At 39.7% G+C, this 18,711-nt stretch overlaps 1 protein-coding gene across 1 annotated transcript in view; it reads right to left on the bottom strand.

Annotated features, from left to right (window-relative positions):
• LOC310650016 (scavenger receptor cysteine-rich domain-containing protein DMBT1-like) overlaps positions 1-17,380 on the bottom strand; it is a 39,110-nt gene extending 21,730 nt beyond the window's left edge. The window contains exons 1-3 of the mRNA XM_083378851.1: positions 17,252-17,380; positions 3,989-4,336; positions 1,089-1,394 (exon numbers count right to left, since the gene is read on the bottom strand). Of these exons, the coding sequence (XP_083234977.1) occupies positions 1,089-1,394; positions 3,989-4,336; positions 17,252-17,345 (748 nt within the window). The 5' untranslated portion in view covers positions 17,346-17,380. The remainder of the gene's footprint in view (positions 1-1,088; positions 1,395-3,988; positions 4,337-17,251) is intronic.
• Positions 17,381-18,711: the final 1,331 nt, after the last annotated feature.

Here is an 18,711-nt window from a genome sequence, read left to right as displayed (position 1 = left end):
GAGTTTTTCTGAGATGGGTGACCATATAAATTGGATAAATAAAATAGATATTATGAGCATGAGTCTATGTTTGATTCAAAAACAGGAACTTTTCCTACTAATGGCCTAAACTGGTAACATGATGTCTCTCTCATCAACTGTTCTGAGTAGTTTTGTAACCATTTTAAAGATTCATAATGAAGATAATATGATATTTTAAAATGCATCATGCATCGTTTTCTTTGCCATTCCAAGTGATCATTTATACATCATTCCCATTATAATTCCATACCTCTGTAGTTATTATGACCTTAAAGTACAAATGATCCATATTTTCATTTCCAGGTACAAATGCCCAGATATATGAATGCAGACATACACGTGCAAAAATAAATGGACTGCTTATCTGAGTGGAATTTTGGGGGGGGGGAAAATGTGTCAGAAAAGGGAAAATAATTTCTATTTTTCATAAAAAATAAACTTTGGTCATCCCCTGCTCTGCAGATTAAATATTTCCTTCCTCTAGGGAATCTAAGAATATCACAAAACCTTGCTTTCAGAAGGTATAGTAGGAAATATAATGGATTTTCATAAGACAATTGAGGAAAACAATGCAGAAAGAAAAACAACATGTAAACAGCTCATTTGCCTCATCTTTAATTTCTAGAGAGCACCTCCCATGGAAGGTTTTTTTATGTCATCCTTATAATTGGTGGATGACACTTTCAGGAAAAAGAAAGAGGGAAATTTGGTGGATCGTTTATCTCTTTCAAGGAGACTTGGACTAACTTCCTATTAGTTCCCTTCCCCATGGCAATAACTGCTATTTCCTTCTTTTTGGATATTTTATTTTTTGTGTAATATCCTTTCCCTTTATACCTGCCTTACATCTTTGAAAGAAAGGGATATTGACACTTGGTAAGACAATGCATGAGGAACACTCTTCAAAGGATGAGTTTCATTAACAATCTGCCAGACTAATCCAGTTTGATGCTGGAATTTATTTCACAGATCCAGAATTTTTTTTTAAAAAAAAAGATGGACAGAATAGCCCACAAACAAGAAGAACAGAATATACAATATTTCCTCCAACATTTTGTGATTATTACCTGCACACTCCACGCCAGCATCCTTACTGTGGCTACAACTGTGTTCTCTCATGTTTTTTGGTGGACATTTTCTTAGACTGTCTTCTTCCCCTGTGCAGTTTACTTGATCCATCCAGATTGGACCAGTTCCTTGTCCAAATTTAGCTGCACCTGCTGTTCCTAATGCACTGCCACAGCCTACTTCCCGGCACACCACGTTGGCATCAGCTAAATCCCAGCCATTGTCACATATTGTTCCCCATCTTTGGTTAAACAACACCTCAACCCTGCCAGTGCAAAGAGTAGAACCACCTGCCAGTCTCATCTCTGCAGATGAAGAAAAAGAGAGAATAAAAACTAATTTAATGCAGGGGATTCTAATGGCAGCCATTCAGAGCAGCCATTCCTGGATTAAAAAGTAAGCAAAGAACATGTTTATAACTTGCATACAAAAGCAGTCACAGCTTTGCATTATTTGCGTAATATACTATTAGAGGCTTGGTCGTTAGATAGGAAGAAGTTTTATACGAGGACACCGTATTGGCTGTCGCCGATGGAAACATTGACCTACCCTAATGTGTTTAACCCAGAAAAAAGGGTGATTTATAAAGAATTATTGCATTCAAATGGAGAATTAAAATCTAAATCGCAATTGCAGGAACAAGGTATCCAAGTAGATTGGTGGGCGTATATGCAGCTTTGCAGTCAGTTTATGAAGGAGAGAGTGGTGCCAGGGATTACTAGAGAAGCTCAAGTATTCGATAAGATTCTTTTCAGGAAAAGTGAGAAGTTGCTAGCAAAATGTTCTTCTTTACTATTGGATATGGATGGGTTAAATGAACTTACAGAGGGCTTTAGGGTCGCCTGGGAAAGGAATCTGGGTTACCAAATTGATTGTGATAATTGGCGGTCCATTTGGGAGAAAAATGTTAGGCTAACGAAATCTCCTGAGTATAAGGAGAACGCTTATAAGATGATGTTTCGTTGGCATCTCCCTCCAGCTAGATTGGGTAAAATGTCTTTGGGTGTGTCCCCAACATGTTGGAAGTGTGGAGAAAGAGAGGGCACCTATTACCACCAGTGGTGGACCTGCGGTGAACCGAGGAAGTATTGGCATCGGCTTCATATATGGTTGAATGAGATTTTAGGACATTCTGTTAAACTGACTCCTGAGACGTTATTGTTAGGCTTAAAACCAGACAATCTGAATAGATCTGCATGGTATTTGATGTCTCATTTGTTAACGGCGGCATGGATATTATGGGCTCAATATTGGAAGAATTCTGTTAGTCCTCCCGAGGATCTGTTAATCGAGAAATTCATTGATTGTGCGAAATCGGACCATTTGACCACGCTGTTGAAAGATAAGGGGGATACAGATTATTATTTATCTTGGAGACCGTGGTATGAATGGTTGACAAAAAGGGATGGTTACGGGAAGGATTGATTATACAATGTAACAGCAACTTGTCTAAATCATTATAATGTTTATTATTATGTTTTGTATTTTTAAAAGAATTTTAATAAGCACTGCGATGTATTGTTATGATGTAGTTGTGGATGATTTCAATAAAATAAAAAAATATATTAAAAAAGCAGTCACAGCTTTAATGATACCAGAATTCTCATCTACTGGTAAAAATTTGTGTGAGATCACCATCAGCATACTCTAACAAAATGCATCATCTTTGTTTCTTCCAACAACATAGACTGGAAATCTATGTTTGTTTTATTTTTAATAGCAGTAAGTTAATCTACCTTCTGGGAATTTGCTGAAGTTTTTTAGAAACATATTTTATTTATTTATTTATTTAATTCCATTTATATCCCGCCCTTCTCCGAAGACTCAGGGCGGCTTGCAAGCTTAGCAGTAGCCTTCATTCTATGTATATGCCTGCTTATTAGGGCTTTCACACACACCCCAAGCGGCATTATTACAAAGTCAGCTTAATTGCCCCCAACAATCTGGGTCCTCATATATGGACCACATTACATGACAAAGCAGATACTGGGAGATTTTAAGTTAGTTAAGAAAATTCTCCCTTTCCCATCCTTTATCTGCTATCTTTCCAGAACCTGATCCCATCTGAGGCTATGTAATTTGGATTTCATTGAGTGTCATTCCATTTCCTTTCTCTCATGGAAGAAAATCCTATGTGAAAAATAAATTATACTTCTTGAAGATGGTGGTACTGTTTTGTACTTTCGACAGGAATCTGGCAAAGAAGATTGGAGTCCCTGCTACACAAAGAGCAACCATATTCTACTTCTTTTATCAACCCTACCCTTCTTAAATATAATGGTACTCAAACCTGACCAGTCTTAGAAGCTAAGTGGAATTAGATCCAATTAGTGCAGGTATAGGGACCATATGCGCAATCCAGAACTGTTAGATGGATTGAGATATCAAAAAATCCATCCCAGAAGAAACAATGATCCACCATTTCTATAATTATGCCAGGCAAACTACAAAAAATAGAAATCAAGCTTAACTAGAAGATATCTTTACAATTTGGAACTGTCATGTTGGTTCATGAGTTTTTTTGGTGTTGCAGAAAGAGTTTAATGGGTTTAATTCCAAGGGATAGTTAAACTGTCCTCTTGTAATGTCCTGGAGGTATTCTATGCATATGCCTTTCCTTGGTTGTGGTAAACACTATTTATCATCACTTGAGATAATATTTTCACTGAAGTATGTACAATACATATGTTCTGTAGTACATTATTGCTTGTGTTTATTATTCCAAAGATGCTATCTATCTACCTATTTTTAGTGCATATGTGCATTTAACAGTTGGTTAGTGCTCAAGTATTAGTGGGCTACAATAATTCCACCCATGCTGTGGAAAGGTTCACTTGTTGAAACCTTAGTATCAATCAGCCATACCAATTATGACACAACTCTCAGTTGACAAACTCACCTGAGCATACAACACCAGCATCTTCTCCATGATGGCAATCATTGTCTCCCCAAGGTCTTGATGGGCATTGATTGAGGAAGCTCTCTGTCCCTACACATCGAACTTCATCCATCCAGATGCGACCAGTTCCTCGGCCAAAATGGGACTCCCTTAATGCTGATATTGCAATTGCACAGCCCAGCTGCCGGCAGACAACACGGGCATCTTCCATGCCCCAACTATCATCACAAACAGTGCCCCACACCCCATTATGGAATACTTCCAGTCTCCCTACACAGCGACTTGTACCATTCACCAGGCGGATCTCTATTGGCTGTGTAGCAGTTGGTTGGACAGTCCAAGCTAAACCTATGAAAGCAAAATTCACAGAGTGGATTAATAAAAGGGGAGGACAGGACAGGATGGATAAAAGAAAAGCTTCCTTTATATAACCACTTTGAGAACATAGCAACAGGGGAGAAAGAAGAAAAAGATATGGGCAATGGTTTGAGAAGCACTTGCTGAATTAGAATAATATTGTTCTTTTTACTTCCATTCAATCATGTCCAATTCTCAAAGACAACCTGGACAGGTTTCTGCAGTTCTTTGGACAAGATTTCACAAGTGGTTTGCCATTGTCTTCTCCATAGGGACAAGAGAAGGTGACTGACCCAGGGTCATCCAGCTGGCTTTGTGCCTAAGGTGAATCCTAAACTAATGGTCTTTTCCAAAGCTTCTTTCACCACATTTTCTTGAATGCAAATTTTACAACTTATCTAAATCTTATTTCAAAATAAAATAGGTTGTTCAGGAATTTAAAGTAGACTAAGAAATCAATAATAATGGGATGGTTGATTAATTGAGCAGATCCTGATATTTCTGGGATCTTTCTTTTTAAAAAATATTCTGTAGTTTACAACATTTAGTACTGCTCTAAACAAGTTAAATAAATTAGGAACTTACCTATAATTGTTAAGAAATCTTTCAACAATTGAAAGATAGTAAGATGGAAATTATGTTTCCAAACTGATTATAACTTATGAACTAAAACAAATAACTATTAGTAGTCACCATTACTACTTTGCTTTGTTTAGCTTTATAAATATGTTGAGTTTAATCTCAGAAACATAAAGGATGCTTTATATATTTATCCTAAGACATTTTATCGCAGATATTCATTTTAGAAAAAAAGAAACTTAATAGCACAAATGATGAAGAAATTGCTGAACTTGCATCCATCAAAAGGTTTCAGGTTATTTGAAAAGGTCTCAGTAAAATGGATTTTATAGCACATTATAATGGTTAATAGATGTTATGTAATCTACAATTGTATAACCAAACTGCCTTTCCTTTCCTTCCCTGCATCCTCGTTCCATTTTATTTATTTATTTATTTATTTATTTATTTATTTATTTATTTATTTATTTATTTATTTTATTGGATTTATATACCGCCCCTCTCCCAAAGGACTCGGGGTGGTGTACGCGGCAGTTAAAAGATGGTATACAAAGTTAAAAAATAAATTAAATTAAGTTAAGTTAGCCCCAACAAGACAAATTCTAAAGTTTAAAATCCCAATCCCTCAGTCCAGGCCTGCAAGTTCAAATAACCAGGTTTTCAGGTTGCGGCGAAAAGAGCGAAGGTCGGGAGCCATCCAGAGCTCAACAGGAAGCTGATTCCAGAGGGTGGGCGCAGCCACAGAGAATGCTCTCCCCCTGGGGGCTGCCAGCCAGCACTCCCTGGCCAACGGCACCCTGAGGAGGCCCTCCCTGTGGGAGTGCACAGGACGATGGGAAGTTGATGCCGGCAGAAGGTGCTTCCTTAAATAATCTGGACCCATGCCATTTAGGGCTTTATAGGTCATCACCAGCACCTTGAATCTCACCCGGAGGGCAACTGGAAGCCAATGCAGCTCGTGGAGCAGAGGTGTTACATGGGAGTATCGGGAGACCCCCATCACCACTCGTGCGGCGGCATTCTGCACCAGTTGGAGCCTCTGGGTGGTCCTCCAGGGCAGCCCCATGTAGAGAGCATTGCAGTAGTTTATTCGAGAGGTCACGAGCGCATGAGTGACTGTGCGTAGGGCATCTCGGTCCAAATAGGGCCGCAACTGGTGCACCAGGCGAACCTGGGCAAAAGCCCCCATGGTCACAGCTCCTATATGATCTTCCAAGCTGAGCTGTAAGTCCAGGAGGACACCCAAGTTGCGAGCCCTATCTACGGGGGGTAACACCTCACCCCCCCATAGTTAAAGATGGAATAGACTGCCGGTATGTACAGCCACTTGGTCTTGTCGGGATTAAGTCGAAGCCTGTTCCTCCCCATCCAGACCCTAACCGCCTCCAGGCAATGGGACATCATGTCGAGGGCATCACTGGGTTGGTTTGGGGTGGAAATAAAAAGCTGGGTATCATCAGCATACTGATGATACCCCACCCCCAAACCACAAATGATCTCACCCAGCGGCTTCATATAGATGTTGAACAGGAGGGGCGAGAGGACCGACCTCTGCCCTCCTGCCAATACCGACTGCGAACGATCCAGGAGATAGGAGGAGAACCACTGTAAAACAGTGCCACCCACTCCCAACCCCCTGAGGCGCCACAGTAAGATACCATGGTCGATGGTATTAAAAGCTGCTGAGAGGTCTAATAGGACTAGGACAGAGGAACAACCCCTGTCACAAGCCCGCCAGAGATCATTCACCAGCGTGACCAATGCCGTCTCCGTGCTGTACCCGGGCCTAAAACCCAATTGGTATGGGTCCAGATAATCAGCTTCCTCCAGGAACAGAGGGAGCTGATGTGCCACCACACTCTCAACAACCTTTGCTAAAAAGCGAAGGTTGGAGACTGGACGATAGTTGTTCAGAATAGCCGGGTCCAGGGCAGGCTTCTTGAGGAGGGGCCTCACCACTGCCTCCTTCAAAGCGGCAGGGAAGCTACCCTCCCTCAAAGAAGCAGCTATTACTGCCTGGAGCCAGCCTCGTGTCCCCTCCCGAGCTGCATACACCAGCCAGGAGGGGCACGGGTCCAATAAACACGTGGTGGAACTCAGCCTCCCCATGATCCTGTCCACTTCTTCTGGAGTCACAGGGTTGAATTCTTCCCAGATAACATTCCCAAGACCGCTCGTCTCCCCCCATCAGACTCCGCCCAGTCAGAGTCCAGACCGTCCCGAATCCGAGCAATTTGGTCCACCAGATGCTGACTAAACTCCTCAGCACGACCCTGCAAGGGCTTCTCCCTCACCTCCTGATTAAGGAGGGAGTGAGTCACCCTAAACAGGGCGGCCAGGTGATTATCTGTGGACGCGATGAGGGCAGCGAAGTAGTTGGACTTTGCTGCCTCCATCGCTGCGAGATAAGACCTCGTAAAGGTTCTTAACCGCAATTGGTCAGATTCAGACTGGCTGGATCTCCAGCAGCTCTCTAGGCTCCATCTCCGACCCTTCATCTCCCGGAGCTCCATAGAAAACCATGGAGCCCGCTGGGATCTGCGCTGGGACAGGGGCCGCATGGGCACAACGTGGTCGAGTGCCTCAGTGGCTACCCTTTCCCAGGCTTCCACTAAGGCATCGATCTGGCTGTGAGCAAAGATGGCAGGCACGGGTCCAAGCCCCACCTGGAACCATTCAGGGTCCATTAGGCACCTGGGGTGGAACCATCTGGTCGGTTCTGCAACCCGGTGATGGGGGGTGGTGAAACAGAAGGCCAGCTGCAGGAGGTGATGATTGGTCTATGACAGGGGTATAATAGCTGGAAATCCCCCTCCCAGATCATCTAGCCACCTTCCAGATAAAAAAATAAGATTGAGTCGTGACCTCCCCCATGAGTCGGGCCCTGAATCACTTGGGTCAGGTCCATGGCCATCATGGAGGCCATGAACTCCCAAGCCAACCGAACCTCCCAGGGACGGCAGGTTGAAGTCCCCCAGAATCATAAGTCTGGGGAACTCAACCACCAACCCCAAGAGGTTGTCGAGAAGCTCAGGCGGGGCTGCTGCTACACAGGAAGATGAGAGATACACCAGCAACAAACCCAACTGAGCCCCAGGGCCACATCTCAGGAGGAGCGACTCACACCCGAGTATCTGAACAACGGTAGCCTCCTGCGGACATAAGGTCTCCCTCACAACCACTGCAACACCTCCACCCTATAAACTATATTAGTTTAACCCAGTGTTTCTCAACCTCAGCAACTTTAAGACATATAGAATTCAACTCCCAGAATTCTCCAGGCAAAATGGGAGTGGGAAATTCTAGGAATTCATGGCTGCCTAGAGAATTCTGACAGCAGAAGTCCGTGCTCTTAAAGTTACTGAGGTTGAAAAATACTGGTTTAACCACTCCATGTTTCTCATAAGTAAGCTTAGTTCACAAAAAAGTATGGCTTTTAATAAGTTTGAAAGGGTGCTACCATACTCCTGAAAAATGAATAGTTTCTATTGTCAGAGTTGAAGATAAACTCAGTGGATGAAGTCTTTTCAGACTTGATGATCTAAGGTCTCTAATAGCTTTAAGGTGGTCAATAGGTGATTTCCTAAAGTGATAAGAGGTAGAGCAGGGGTCTTCAAACTTGTCCCTTTTATGACTTGTGGACTTCAACTCCCAGAATTCCTCAGCCAGCATGGCTGGTGCTCATTTCCTGGTGCTCAGACCCATGGAAAACATATCCTGAAGTCACGCCCTGAGCAGCAGCTATTTTGGGCACATGTGGATGATCTTCTGCCCTATACAGAGAAGTAGCAAGGATTTGCTCTATTCACTGGTTTCTCAGCCTTTGCTGCAGTCATCAGCTTCACTTTGACAGAGCAGTACAGTATTTTATTCTCCCTCTCTCCCCTGAAGTCCTCAAATCTTCCTTTTTGGTAAGATTTGGATCAAAAATTGATTGTTTTGTTTATCTGTGTATTTTTGAAATATTCTTTCATGACACTCAAAAGAAAAAAAAAGATTAGACAGCAAAATGTCCTTTTCCCAGGTCAGAACCATGCAAGGGACAGATTCAAGGCCACTTGAATCTTGCTTATTCCTGGGCAAACTCTTGGACCAAATTTTTTTACTGATTTCCAGTCTCAAACTTTTCCAGTCCCAGAAAAATCTGGTTTGACAGGATAGTCATACTGTCATAGATAAAAACCATCTTCTTTCATCAGACCTGGAATGCCATCACAAGGATCATGAGACATTTTTTCCCCTTTATCTTACATTAATTTGAGTTGGAGACTTCTTGATACCCACTGATAATATAATCAATGAATTCTAGTTTCAGAGGCAATGCTGTCTCTTATCACCTGATTGAGGAAATCCTATTAACCTTAAGAATATAGCAAGTAATTGAAAAGATAATCATGACAAAATTATTCTTAACACAAAATTTGAGCTACATTTCCTTTACCTCTTCTCTTGAATATGGCCCTCTAAATGTGCCTACTACAGATGATGGGATGTGAACAGCCAGGATTCAGATGATGATTCTGAATTTGAAGAAAAGGCCCCAGCAGAACCTATTGATGTTAGTCTCAAGAGATACAAAGTCAAGAGTCACCTGAGACTGATCAAACACAGGTACCACCTGAAGAGCTGGAGTAGTCAGATGATGATGATTACCTGCCCTTGGTGATTAGAATGAAGAGCATAACAAAGACATTCTGTGAGGCTCCTTGCCAAGAAAGGGAATAGATCCCTTGAATAAAGGCAAATGGCTGCAGCCTGATTTAAGAAGCAGCCTTGACTCATGATCCCTTGTTGGAACCAACCTGTGTGATCTTCAGTTCCTGTGTGAGATTTGTTTGCACATTGCTCACCTCTGAACATATTGATAACCCTGACATAGCTCTTGGAACTCTGGACTGGATTTTGATTATTGTTCTATGAATTCTTGTTAAAAGCAAAACCACTTAGGAAGCTTCTTTCAGAGACTCTGTTTTGGTTCACATTTTTATCTGCTGTTATTTCCTTGATCTTGAGTAAACTGCTAATGTTTGAATGTAGAGTTGAAACCAGAAGCAGGGCATGAGCAAAGATTGCGGAAATAAATGAAGATATTGTCAATAGGCACACTGCTTGTCAGCTCTGTAAGACAGACTAGACCAAGAAATAGATTCCATTAAAGACTAATAAACTACTTTCATTTAGATTGGGTACAGTAACATAAGCCTGTACTTCTGTTGTTCCCTTTCTTCCCCTTTTATATATCTACGAATTAGGGAGGTGCCTGTCTGTGATATTTTTATAATCCTCCCTCATTATTTCTCTTTTTGTTGCTTTGGTAATGGAATTTCCCTCTCTTCTTCCAGATCATCCTCTTTAGTCCCTGCACTGTCATACAAGTCCCTATGTGCTCCAATGAATTGAACCCTTTGCACCACTTAATCTGCCCCTTTCTTCTTTCCTCCTACAATTTATTCCTTGGAGACTGGAGAAAGAAAGAAAAAAAAATAGATGCATTTAAAAACTGGGAAGAAAGGAGAGAATTCAGTTATCTGAAAAGATTCTGTCGTATACGTTCATTTGAATGCATCTTTCAGAATTACTGCAATCTGCAACTCTTTTGAGGTTGAAAGAATACACTATATACAGGACTCTTGTGTCTAGTGATATAGCAAAGTGTGGCTTTTACTACTTTGTAGATCCTAACATGACTCAATGTGAACAAAGTAAATGTAATGTGACCTTGGATTTCCACCTCCCCCTTCAAGCCCTCTACAGGTTATTGCCATTCTAATTTTAAGAAATATAACAAAGGGTTGATTACATAAGGATCACTGTTTGTACTGAGCTTAACCATGGATTTACTGAATCCACAAGTTTCCTAATCCTCTGATAATTTCAGTAGAAATATGTGTGTAACAAAGTCTATATGTTTAAATGGTCAGTGAGATGGACAAATAACATTCTGCCCCTTTTCCATTCTACCAAAAGTCTGATAACAGCTATAGATTTATTAAAGGATTTGCTATTAGAACACTTAGAAATAAACTCTAGATAGGACTGCTCTGCAAAAGACAGTAAACAGACATATTTAGAAAGATTAACTTCTGGGGGTTTTTCCCCCTATGCTCAAAACTTGAGTGCATAGTAGGCCAAAACCCCTGAAATGGCCTGTAAGAACTAAGAGATCTCACTGAGGACAGTTTGAGAGAACAGAAGCATTAGGGAAATTTGCAATTAGTCTTAGCTCAAGAATATTCCCCTTGAAACAACCTTGTGAAGGCAATGGCCTTCTTTCTGGGAAAACTAAAACAGTACACAGTGATACCTTTAATGGGAGTTATTGGACTTTAGAAGAATGACTCAATATGTCTGAACTGCAATATCCATTGCAGTGGAGCAATGAAGCAAGCAGAGCTCTGTGTGAGTCCAAATCTGTTTTACTGAAAATCCAAATCTGGGGTTTTTCATAAAAATTGTTCTTCTCTAGCTCTCTATATGTATTTATTGAAAATGACTAATTAGTATCATAGAGGTCATATTGCTTTAATCACAATCTAGATGAAAATTGCCAGTCTCTACTATTTGGTCAGTGAATTGTCGTGCCCCCCCCCACCCGCCCCCCAATGCCTTGGTTTTAATGTTGGAAGAAACAAAACTCCCAAGAGTGACTATCTTCAGGTTTAGCTTAACTCTGTTTATAGTCTTAAAAGTTGGTTTTGATTTCTGTGAATGCATCACCTTTTACTTGCATCCCTGATTTATTTTACTCAGCATTTTCCAATTGCTAAATGCAACAGAAGGTTCTATTTTTGAAATGGTCCGCAACTCACACATTTCATAATCTCATTGAATTCCTAAGAAAGAGGCAGTTGCTTGTAAAATTTAATCATGAAATAGAAAACAGAGAATATTATTCAGCAATCCTAGGGAGTTTGTTTTATGAGAGTAGCTGCTTCAAAGCTCAGCTACAATTACTAATATTGCTTGCTGCAGTGCCAGAAAATTTCCACACAAGACTGGTAAACATTTGCTCTCTTTCCTCTTGATTTCAAGGCTTCATCTCTCTTTTTCAAGCAACAGCTACTTACTAGTTATCTCTGATTCATCTCTTCTATAGCCTTTTTAGCTGAACTGCATTTTTAAGGTATGTCTGCAGTTCTTCTAATGAGATACAGTATCTGTAGTGAAAGTTTTCTTCTCTTCATATCTTCAAGTTCTTAGGGAATACCTAACAGGGTCTAGGAAAATCACTCTGTATATTACATGTTTGATTCTCAGATAAAATTCTTGTACTCTAAATTTTTAAATTCCCTCAAATATACATGGAGCATTATAAAGAGACTGCAGGTTGGTGGTAGCTCATATCCAGTGGTGGGATTCAAATATGTGAACAACCTGTTCTCTGTGTGGATGCCGCTTCCGGAAGTCCATTCTGGGCCTGGGCAACAAAAAATTAGCTACAGGTTCTGCCGAAGTGGTGTGAACCAGCTGAATCCCACCACTGGTGCTCATATCCCTGATTGAAAACATGAAAAATTTCTGGCATGAATACTAGATTAGATTGACTACTCTTTTCTGTTCTTATATAAAAGATAGGGTCTCTTCTTGAACTGCCCTAGTTCTTTTCCCCTTCTGTTAGGCCACGGGTAGGCAACCTTGGCTCTTTTATGACTCTTGGACTTCAACTCCCAGAATTCCTGAGCTAGCCATGCTGGCTCAGGAATTCTGGGAGTTGAAGTCCACAAGTCATAAAAGAGCCAAGGTTGTCTACCCCTGTGTTAGGCCATAGGCCACAGTTTACAAAGCACAAGGAATGGCCGGGGTCATGAAATGGATGATAAGAGAAGAAAAACCAACTTAGAATGATGTATGAAACAGTCAAAGAAAACTGATTAGAAAGTATTAAATTGATATAATTAATACTTTTTGGGGGGTAAGAGTATAGTTAAAAGCATAAAAGAGCCCAGATTTGACTTAGCTGTCTTGCATTCATCATTTTAAAAGTAACACATATGGAAACATTGTGGCAAAGACAAAAGTTGATTTAAAGCAAAACCAAATACAATAACAATGAAAACAAAAACTTCATTAATGGATTTGAAAGCCAATGTAATGTAGTGAGTCAGAGTTTGTGATAGGATTGGAGACTGAAGAGTCCCAAGTTCAATTCACCTTAAGATGTCAAAATTACTGAATAAATGAAAAATATTAGATTGTTGAAATGATAACACAGTAGGCAAGTGAAGAGTATGACATGCAGTAAGTTAAATTACTGAATAAAAAAACATCTATAAATATAAGAAATATTTAAGAAACAGCAGAAAGGGCAAGGAACTATGATAATCCAAGAAAAGTTAATACATTTTGCTCATTAGGTCTATTTTACTAGGAAACTAGAGGAAAAAAATATATGATATTCTTGATTGCATAATTCAGAATTTTTTGTTGATCCTTCAGTTGCCAATTATCTTCAGTTGATACTCTCTCCCTCTCCCTCCCTCCCTCCCTCCCTCCTCTCTCTCTCTCTCTTTCTCTCTTACAAACACACAAAGGCTTCCCGTTTTGAGTGCAGCCATTGAGTGATCATTGCACCAATATAATGAAATTAGCAAGGGAGGTGCATTAGGAGAAAAACATTGTCCTTCTTCTTCATATATTTTGTTTTATATTTTGATACCCATGTTCATATTCAAAAATCTTTATAGAAGGTTTTTCTGTCTAGAACCTTCTAGAAAGTGCTAGGTTAGAAAAAATGGTACACCTTTTGCTGAAGTAATCTGTTGGTAGAAAAAAAGAAAGAAAAATTCTGTCAAGAAGAAACTGGAAGATATAAGCATTAAAGGTACAGTACAGTAGAGTAAAAGGTAGAGTACAGTAAGCTTGTTTTGAGACAAAGAAAAGAGCAAGGCCAGAACCATTGAAGACATAATAAGAAGTGGTCTGAGGACAAAAGAATGTGTCATATGTTAAGCAGAACTGTTGTCTTACATCTTTGAGAAGAAACCTCATTGGCCAGGTTTTCTAAAACCTATGAAGGAATATGGAAGTATAATTCTTTGCTTCTATGCACTCTTAATAACCTGGGCTAATGTAGCAGATTACAGTCCACAGTCTTCAATGAAAAGAACTTCATCTTACAATGAATTGATTTAGACTGTTAACAGAGAAGAGAAGAGAAGAGAAGAGAAGAGAAGAGAAGAGAAGAGAAGAGAAGAGAAGAGAAGAGAAAGAACAAAAAAGAGATATTCTATTTGGCAGCCTGAAAAGAGAAACAGTAACATGAATGCAAAAAAGGGGTTTATTCCTTTAAACTTTCAATCCTTTTCATATTTTTAGCAATGGAAACTATTGACACCCATAGCAGCCTTGGGAAAGTGCATTTTGCTAAGGCTAATTTGGAGTTCAAAATTGACCTCTTGGCCATGATCCCATTCCTGGTAGCTACTATTTAGAAATTATTTGAAAAAAGTAAAATAAAAACATCCAACCTTTGGATAGTTTGGCCTGGATGTGTTTTGTTTTTGAGCTTGTTCTAATTTGGCAGACTTATAGTCAGTGATCAAAGTCTACATTTTCTTTATCTTCCATTTTTATTTTATTTATTTATTTAGCCAGCAGGAAATGTTCCTTGCCAATATTTGTCTGATGTGTGGATCTGGGTGGTCCAAAGAATTCCCCAGAAAACTGTTGAAGTTTCACAGGTTCTTGAAACAGGCAGGGATATGCCCTGTTATTGATTATAATCACCCAGTCTTCTCAAATAGCAGTATGGAAGCTCCATCTTCACAACCTACTATTGCTTGCAATGTCAGTTGTATGTGCATCCTCAAATTGAAGATTAAAACCCAATGATACTCATAAATATATGCTATGGAGTCCTTGTTGCCCTCTGAGCTTGGTTGTTTTCTTGCAGACATTTCATTACCCAACTAGATAACATTTCAGTGCTAAAAGGGAGCAGGATTTGCTCACTGTTTACATATAGTGGCTTGCCCTATCAGTGAAGGCAAATAGAGAGCAAACTCCACCCCTTTCTAGCACGGAAGAGAGTCACGGAGGCTAAGCAAGTATAGCCATGTGTCAAAACCTGCCTTCGCTCTTGGGAAGAACAATGAACAGATGTTTCTTTCAAAATGGTAGCTGACACAAAGGAATCTACCAATCACTTTCTTTCAATTATCCTCCATGAAATCAGTTGCTGTCCTCATTGCAGGGGACACAATGTAATCAGCAACTGATGAAATAGAAAGTCTGCTGACATACTTTGCCATCACCTGAGGAATTAGAGAAAAACATATTAAACTTTAGACATCATGGCCAATAGTAAAGGACAATATTTGGAAAGTCCTATTTCCTAAAATCTGGCCTGGATCAGGATCTGAATTTAACTTGTGGAGTTTATGTTTGTTTATTTACACATATATAAAAGTACAGTGAGAGCTTAAAATCAGATTTGGGGAAAATCAACAAACTTCATTCATTGCCTCCATTACAAGAGCAGTCAACCATTATCATGCAGTAAAGCCTATATCTCTTTCCTGTCATCACATATCATTTGGTTTTATACAGCCTCAGGTATTTTCTCTTGTATATTTATGACTCCTTTCAATCTAATTTGTCTGGCTGCTGAAATGTAGCCCATGTGCCTTTGTTTCTTCTCTTCTCTTCCTGGTCTGAAATTTAGACAATGTAAAGGGGATATAGATTCAGACAACATAGAGCCTAGAATAAAAGAATTGGAAGGAGCCTTGGCAATCATCAAATCCAACCCCCACCCACCCACCCCCGCTGAAGCAGGAAACCTTATACCAATTCAGAGAAATGGCTATCCAGTCTCTTCTTAAAAGCCTCCAGTGATGGAACACCCACCTTCTGAAGGCAAGCTGTTGCACTGGTTGATTGTTCTCACCATTTGAAATTTTCGCCTTAGTTCTAGGATGCTTCTCTCCTTGATCAGTTTCCATCCATTGTTTCTTGTCTTAGCTTCTGGCACTTTGGACCCCTCATCTTTTCAAATTCTGGAGCGCTGCTATCATGTCTCCCCCTAGTCCTTTTTTTTTTCACAAGACTAGACATACCCAATTCCTGCAACTGTTCTTCATATGTTTTAGACTCCAGCCCCTAATCATCCTTGTTCTCTTCTCTGCAATCTTTCCAAGTCTCAACATCTTTTTTATATTGTGGTGACCAAAAATGGATGCAGTATTCCAAGTGTGATATTATAAAACTTTGTAAAGTGGTAGCAATTCTTCACATGATCTTGATTCTATCTGTCTATTAATGCAGCCTAGGATTGCATTGGCTTTTTTTGGCTGCTGCCACCTGCTCATATTTAAGTGATTGTCCACTTGGACTCCAAGATATGCTCATTATATATTTGAATGCCAGCATGGTGTTTCCTAAGCTAACAAAGATTCATCTAAACACCAGAATAGTTGTCTGTTAGATCATAGAAACAGCATAGTTCAACATAGGGAATATAGTCTGAAACAGAGAGTTTTGCTAGCTTAAGTCATTCTTTCACAGTTCTGATAAAACACTATTTACAAAAAATGCTATGTGGATAAGAAAAGCAAAGTAAAAACAATCCATGATTTATGACATTGTAATACTTCTGATCCATAATAACTTTACAAATGCTGAAAGCAATCTTCATTTTAGAATGTATTTATTCCAAGGCTGAGATTTAATAGCCTAATCTAAGAATGGGCTTATTTAATGTATTGTTTCAGTACTGTAATGCTATCACTATTTATATTATCATCATTATCAACATCATTATAAGGTTTAGTTAAGGCACAAGGAACTGGTGCAAAGCACTTCTAAGCATACACTCTTTTTAAAAGAACATTGAGAAAAGATACTGGATTAGGCTAGCCCTTATTTAGTAAACATTCCTTTTTAAGAACTTTGATAATCATCAGATAGTAGATATGCCATCAAATAGCTCATCATCAATCTTGCTCTGGTTTTAGCTTGAAAGTTTATATTCTGGTTAAGTTCCTTTGATTAAAAACAAAGTAAAAAGGTTAGCAAGCATTAAACCATTCATTAGAAATTAGCTAATGAGACCAGTGAGTCACCACTAAGTTACAATCATTGACTAGCAGGCATCAAGAGGTCCACCAGAAAGGAGCCAGGAGGTTACCAATACTCAACAATCACTTTATTTTAACAACTGGCTTAGATTGGTTTACTATACAAACACACTTATACATGATAGATATATACTGGCAGATAGAGAAGGAACTTGCTCTAATACCACCTGTAACAGAGGAAAGATCCAGAGGTAAAGGAAACAGCCATCTATTAGCTTGTTGTAGGATAAACAAAAAAAGGATTACTCACCCCCAAAACAGTTCAGGAATAAAAGGGTCAAAGTAACCTCTTTGATTCTCTCTCTCAGGTATTTCTCCCCAAAGGGGAATGAGTAGGAAGCCATAGATCCCAATTAGGTAGAAGCAGATTATTCACTTGTTATAATGGGAGAAAGCTTGAACCTAAACTGCAGTTGTCCTGCTGGGACACTCTCATAGGTCAATGCCACGGGCAAAGGTTGGGAAGCAAAATACCTAGAGGGGGCAGGGTAAAACTGGAGGGAGGAGTCTAATCACTTCGTGAAATATACTATTTGCCAGGACTGCAGATATTTTCTATGCATCTGACATTGGGAAACAACTTTCAGTTCCCCACAAATACCAAGAGATGAATCGCATACGTAAATGAGCATCGTCTCTCAGTTCCAGGATTAGTTTTTGCTCTCAGAGATACATTTTAGAATATGCCAGAAAATGGCAAATATGTTTCTGGGCATATGAACCATGCTTTTGTCCCATTAATGATTAATATACACATATATCCAAAACCCTGATGTAGGTTTGAGTTCCTAAGTAGAGTTTATTTTCTAAGCAGCCTCTTCCTCTCCTTCTCTCCAAGTAAATTAATCAATTAACACCAAAAGGTAGCACTGTGAAGAGTAAAATCATTCCATATGTTTAGTATAAAATGTGGCAAGTAGATCACTAACTGGAACTGATCATAATAATTGTATTATGTTCCTCTTGTGACATCTTTAGTTCATTGACAGGTCCAGTTCAAAGTACAGGTAGTCCATTTATATGCAAGATTGGGACTAGAACTTCCATTGATAAGCGAGCTGATCATTTAATGAGTCACACCCAATTTTATGAACCTTTTTGTCACAGTTGTTAAGTGATCCATCTCAGTCATTAAGTGAATCAAACAGTCATTAAGTGAATCTGACTTCCTCTCATTGACTTGGCTTGTTTGAAGCTGGCTGAGAAGATCACATATAGTGATCATGTAAACTGAGGATGCTGCAACTGTTGTAAATACATTTGTTGTTGTTGTTAGCTGCGAAGTCATGTCCGACCCATCGTGACCCCATGGACAACGTTCCTCCAGGCCTTCCTGTCTTCTACCATCTTCTGGAGTCCATTTAAGCTCACGCCTACTGCTTCAGTGACTCCATCCAGCCACCTCATTCTCTGTCGTCCCCTTCTTCTCTTGCCCTCAACCTTTCCCAGCATTAGGCTCTTCTCCAGTGAGTCCTTTCTTCTCATTAGGTGACCAAAGTATTTGACTTTCTCTAAATACATGCTGGTTGCCAAATACCCTAATTTTGACTGAGGGGACATTGTTATAGCTGTAAGTACAAGGACCAGCTATAAGTCACTTTTTTAAGCACTGTTATAACTTCAAACAGTTGCTAAACAAATGGCTGTAAACTGAGGACTACCTGTATTTCTATTAGTTAGGCTAACAGTATTTCCTCCGTGTGTTCTATG

The sequence above is a fragment of the Vipera ursinii genome (genome assembly GCF_947247035.1).
Source record: "Vipera ursinii genome assembly, chromosome: Z".
NCBI classification, from domain to species: domain Eukaryota; kingdom Metazoa; phylum Chordata; class Lepidosauria; order Squamata; family Viperidae; genus Vipera; species Vipera ursinii.
The sequence above is the reverse complement of the archived record's forward strand: the minus strand, read 5'-3'. Positions and strand labels throughout refer to the sequence as shown.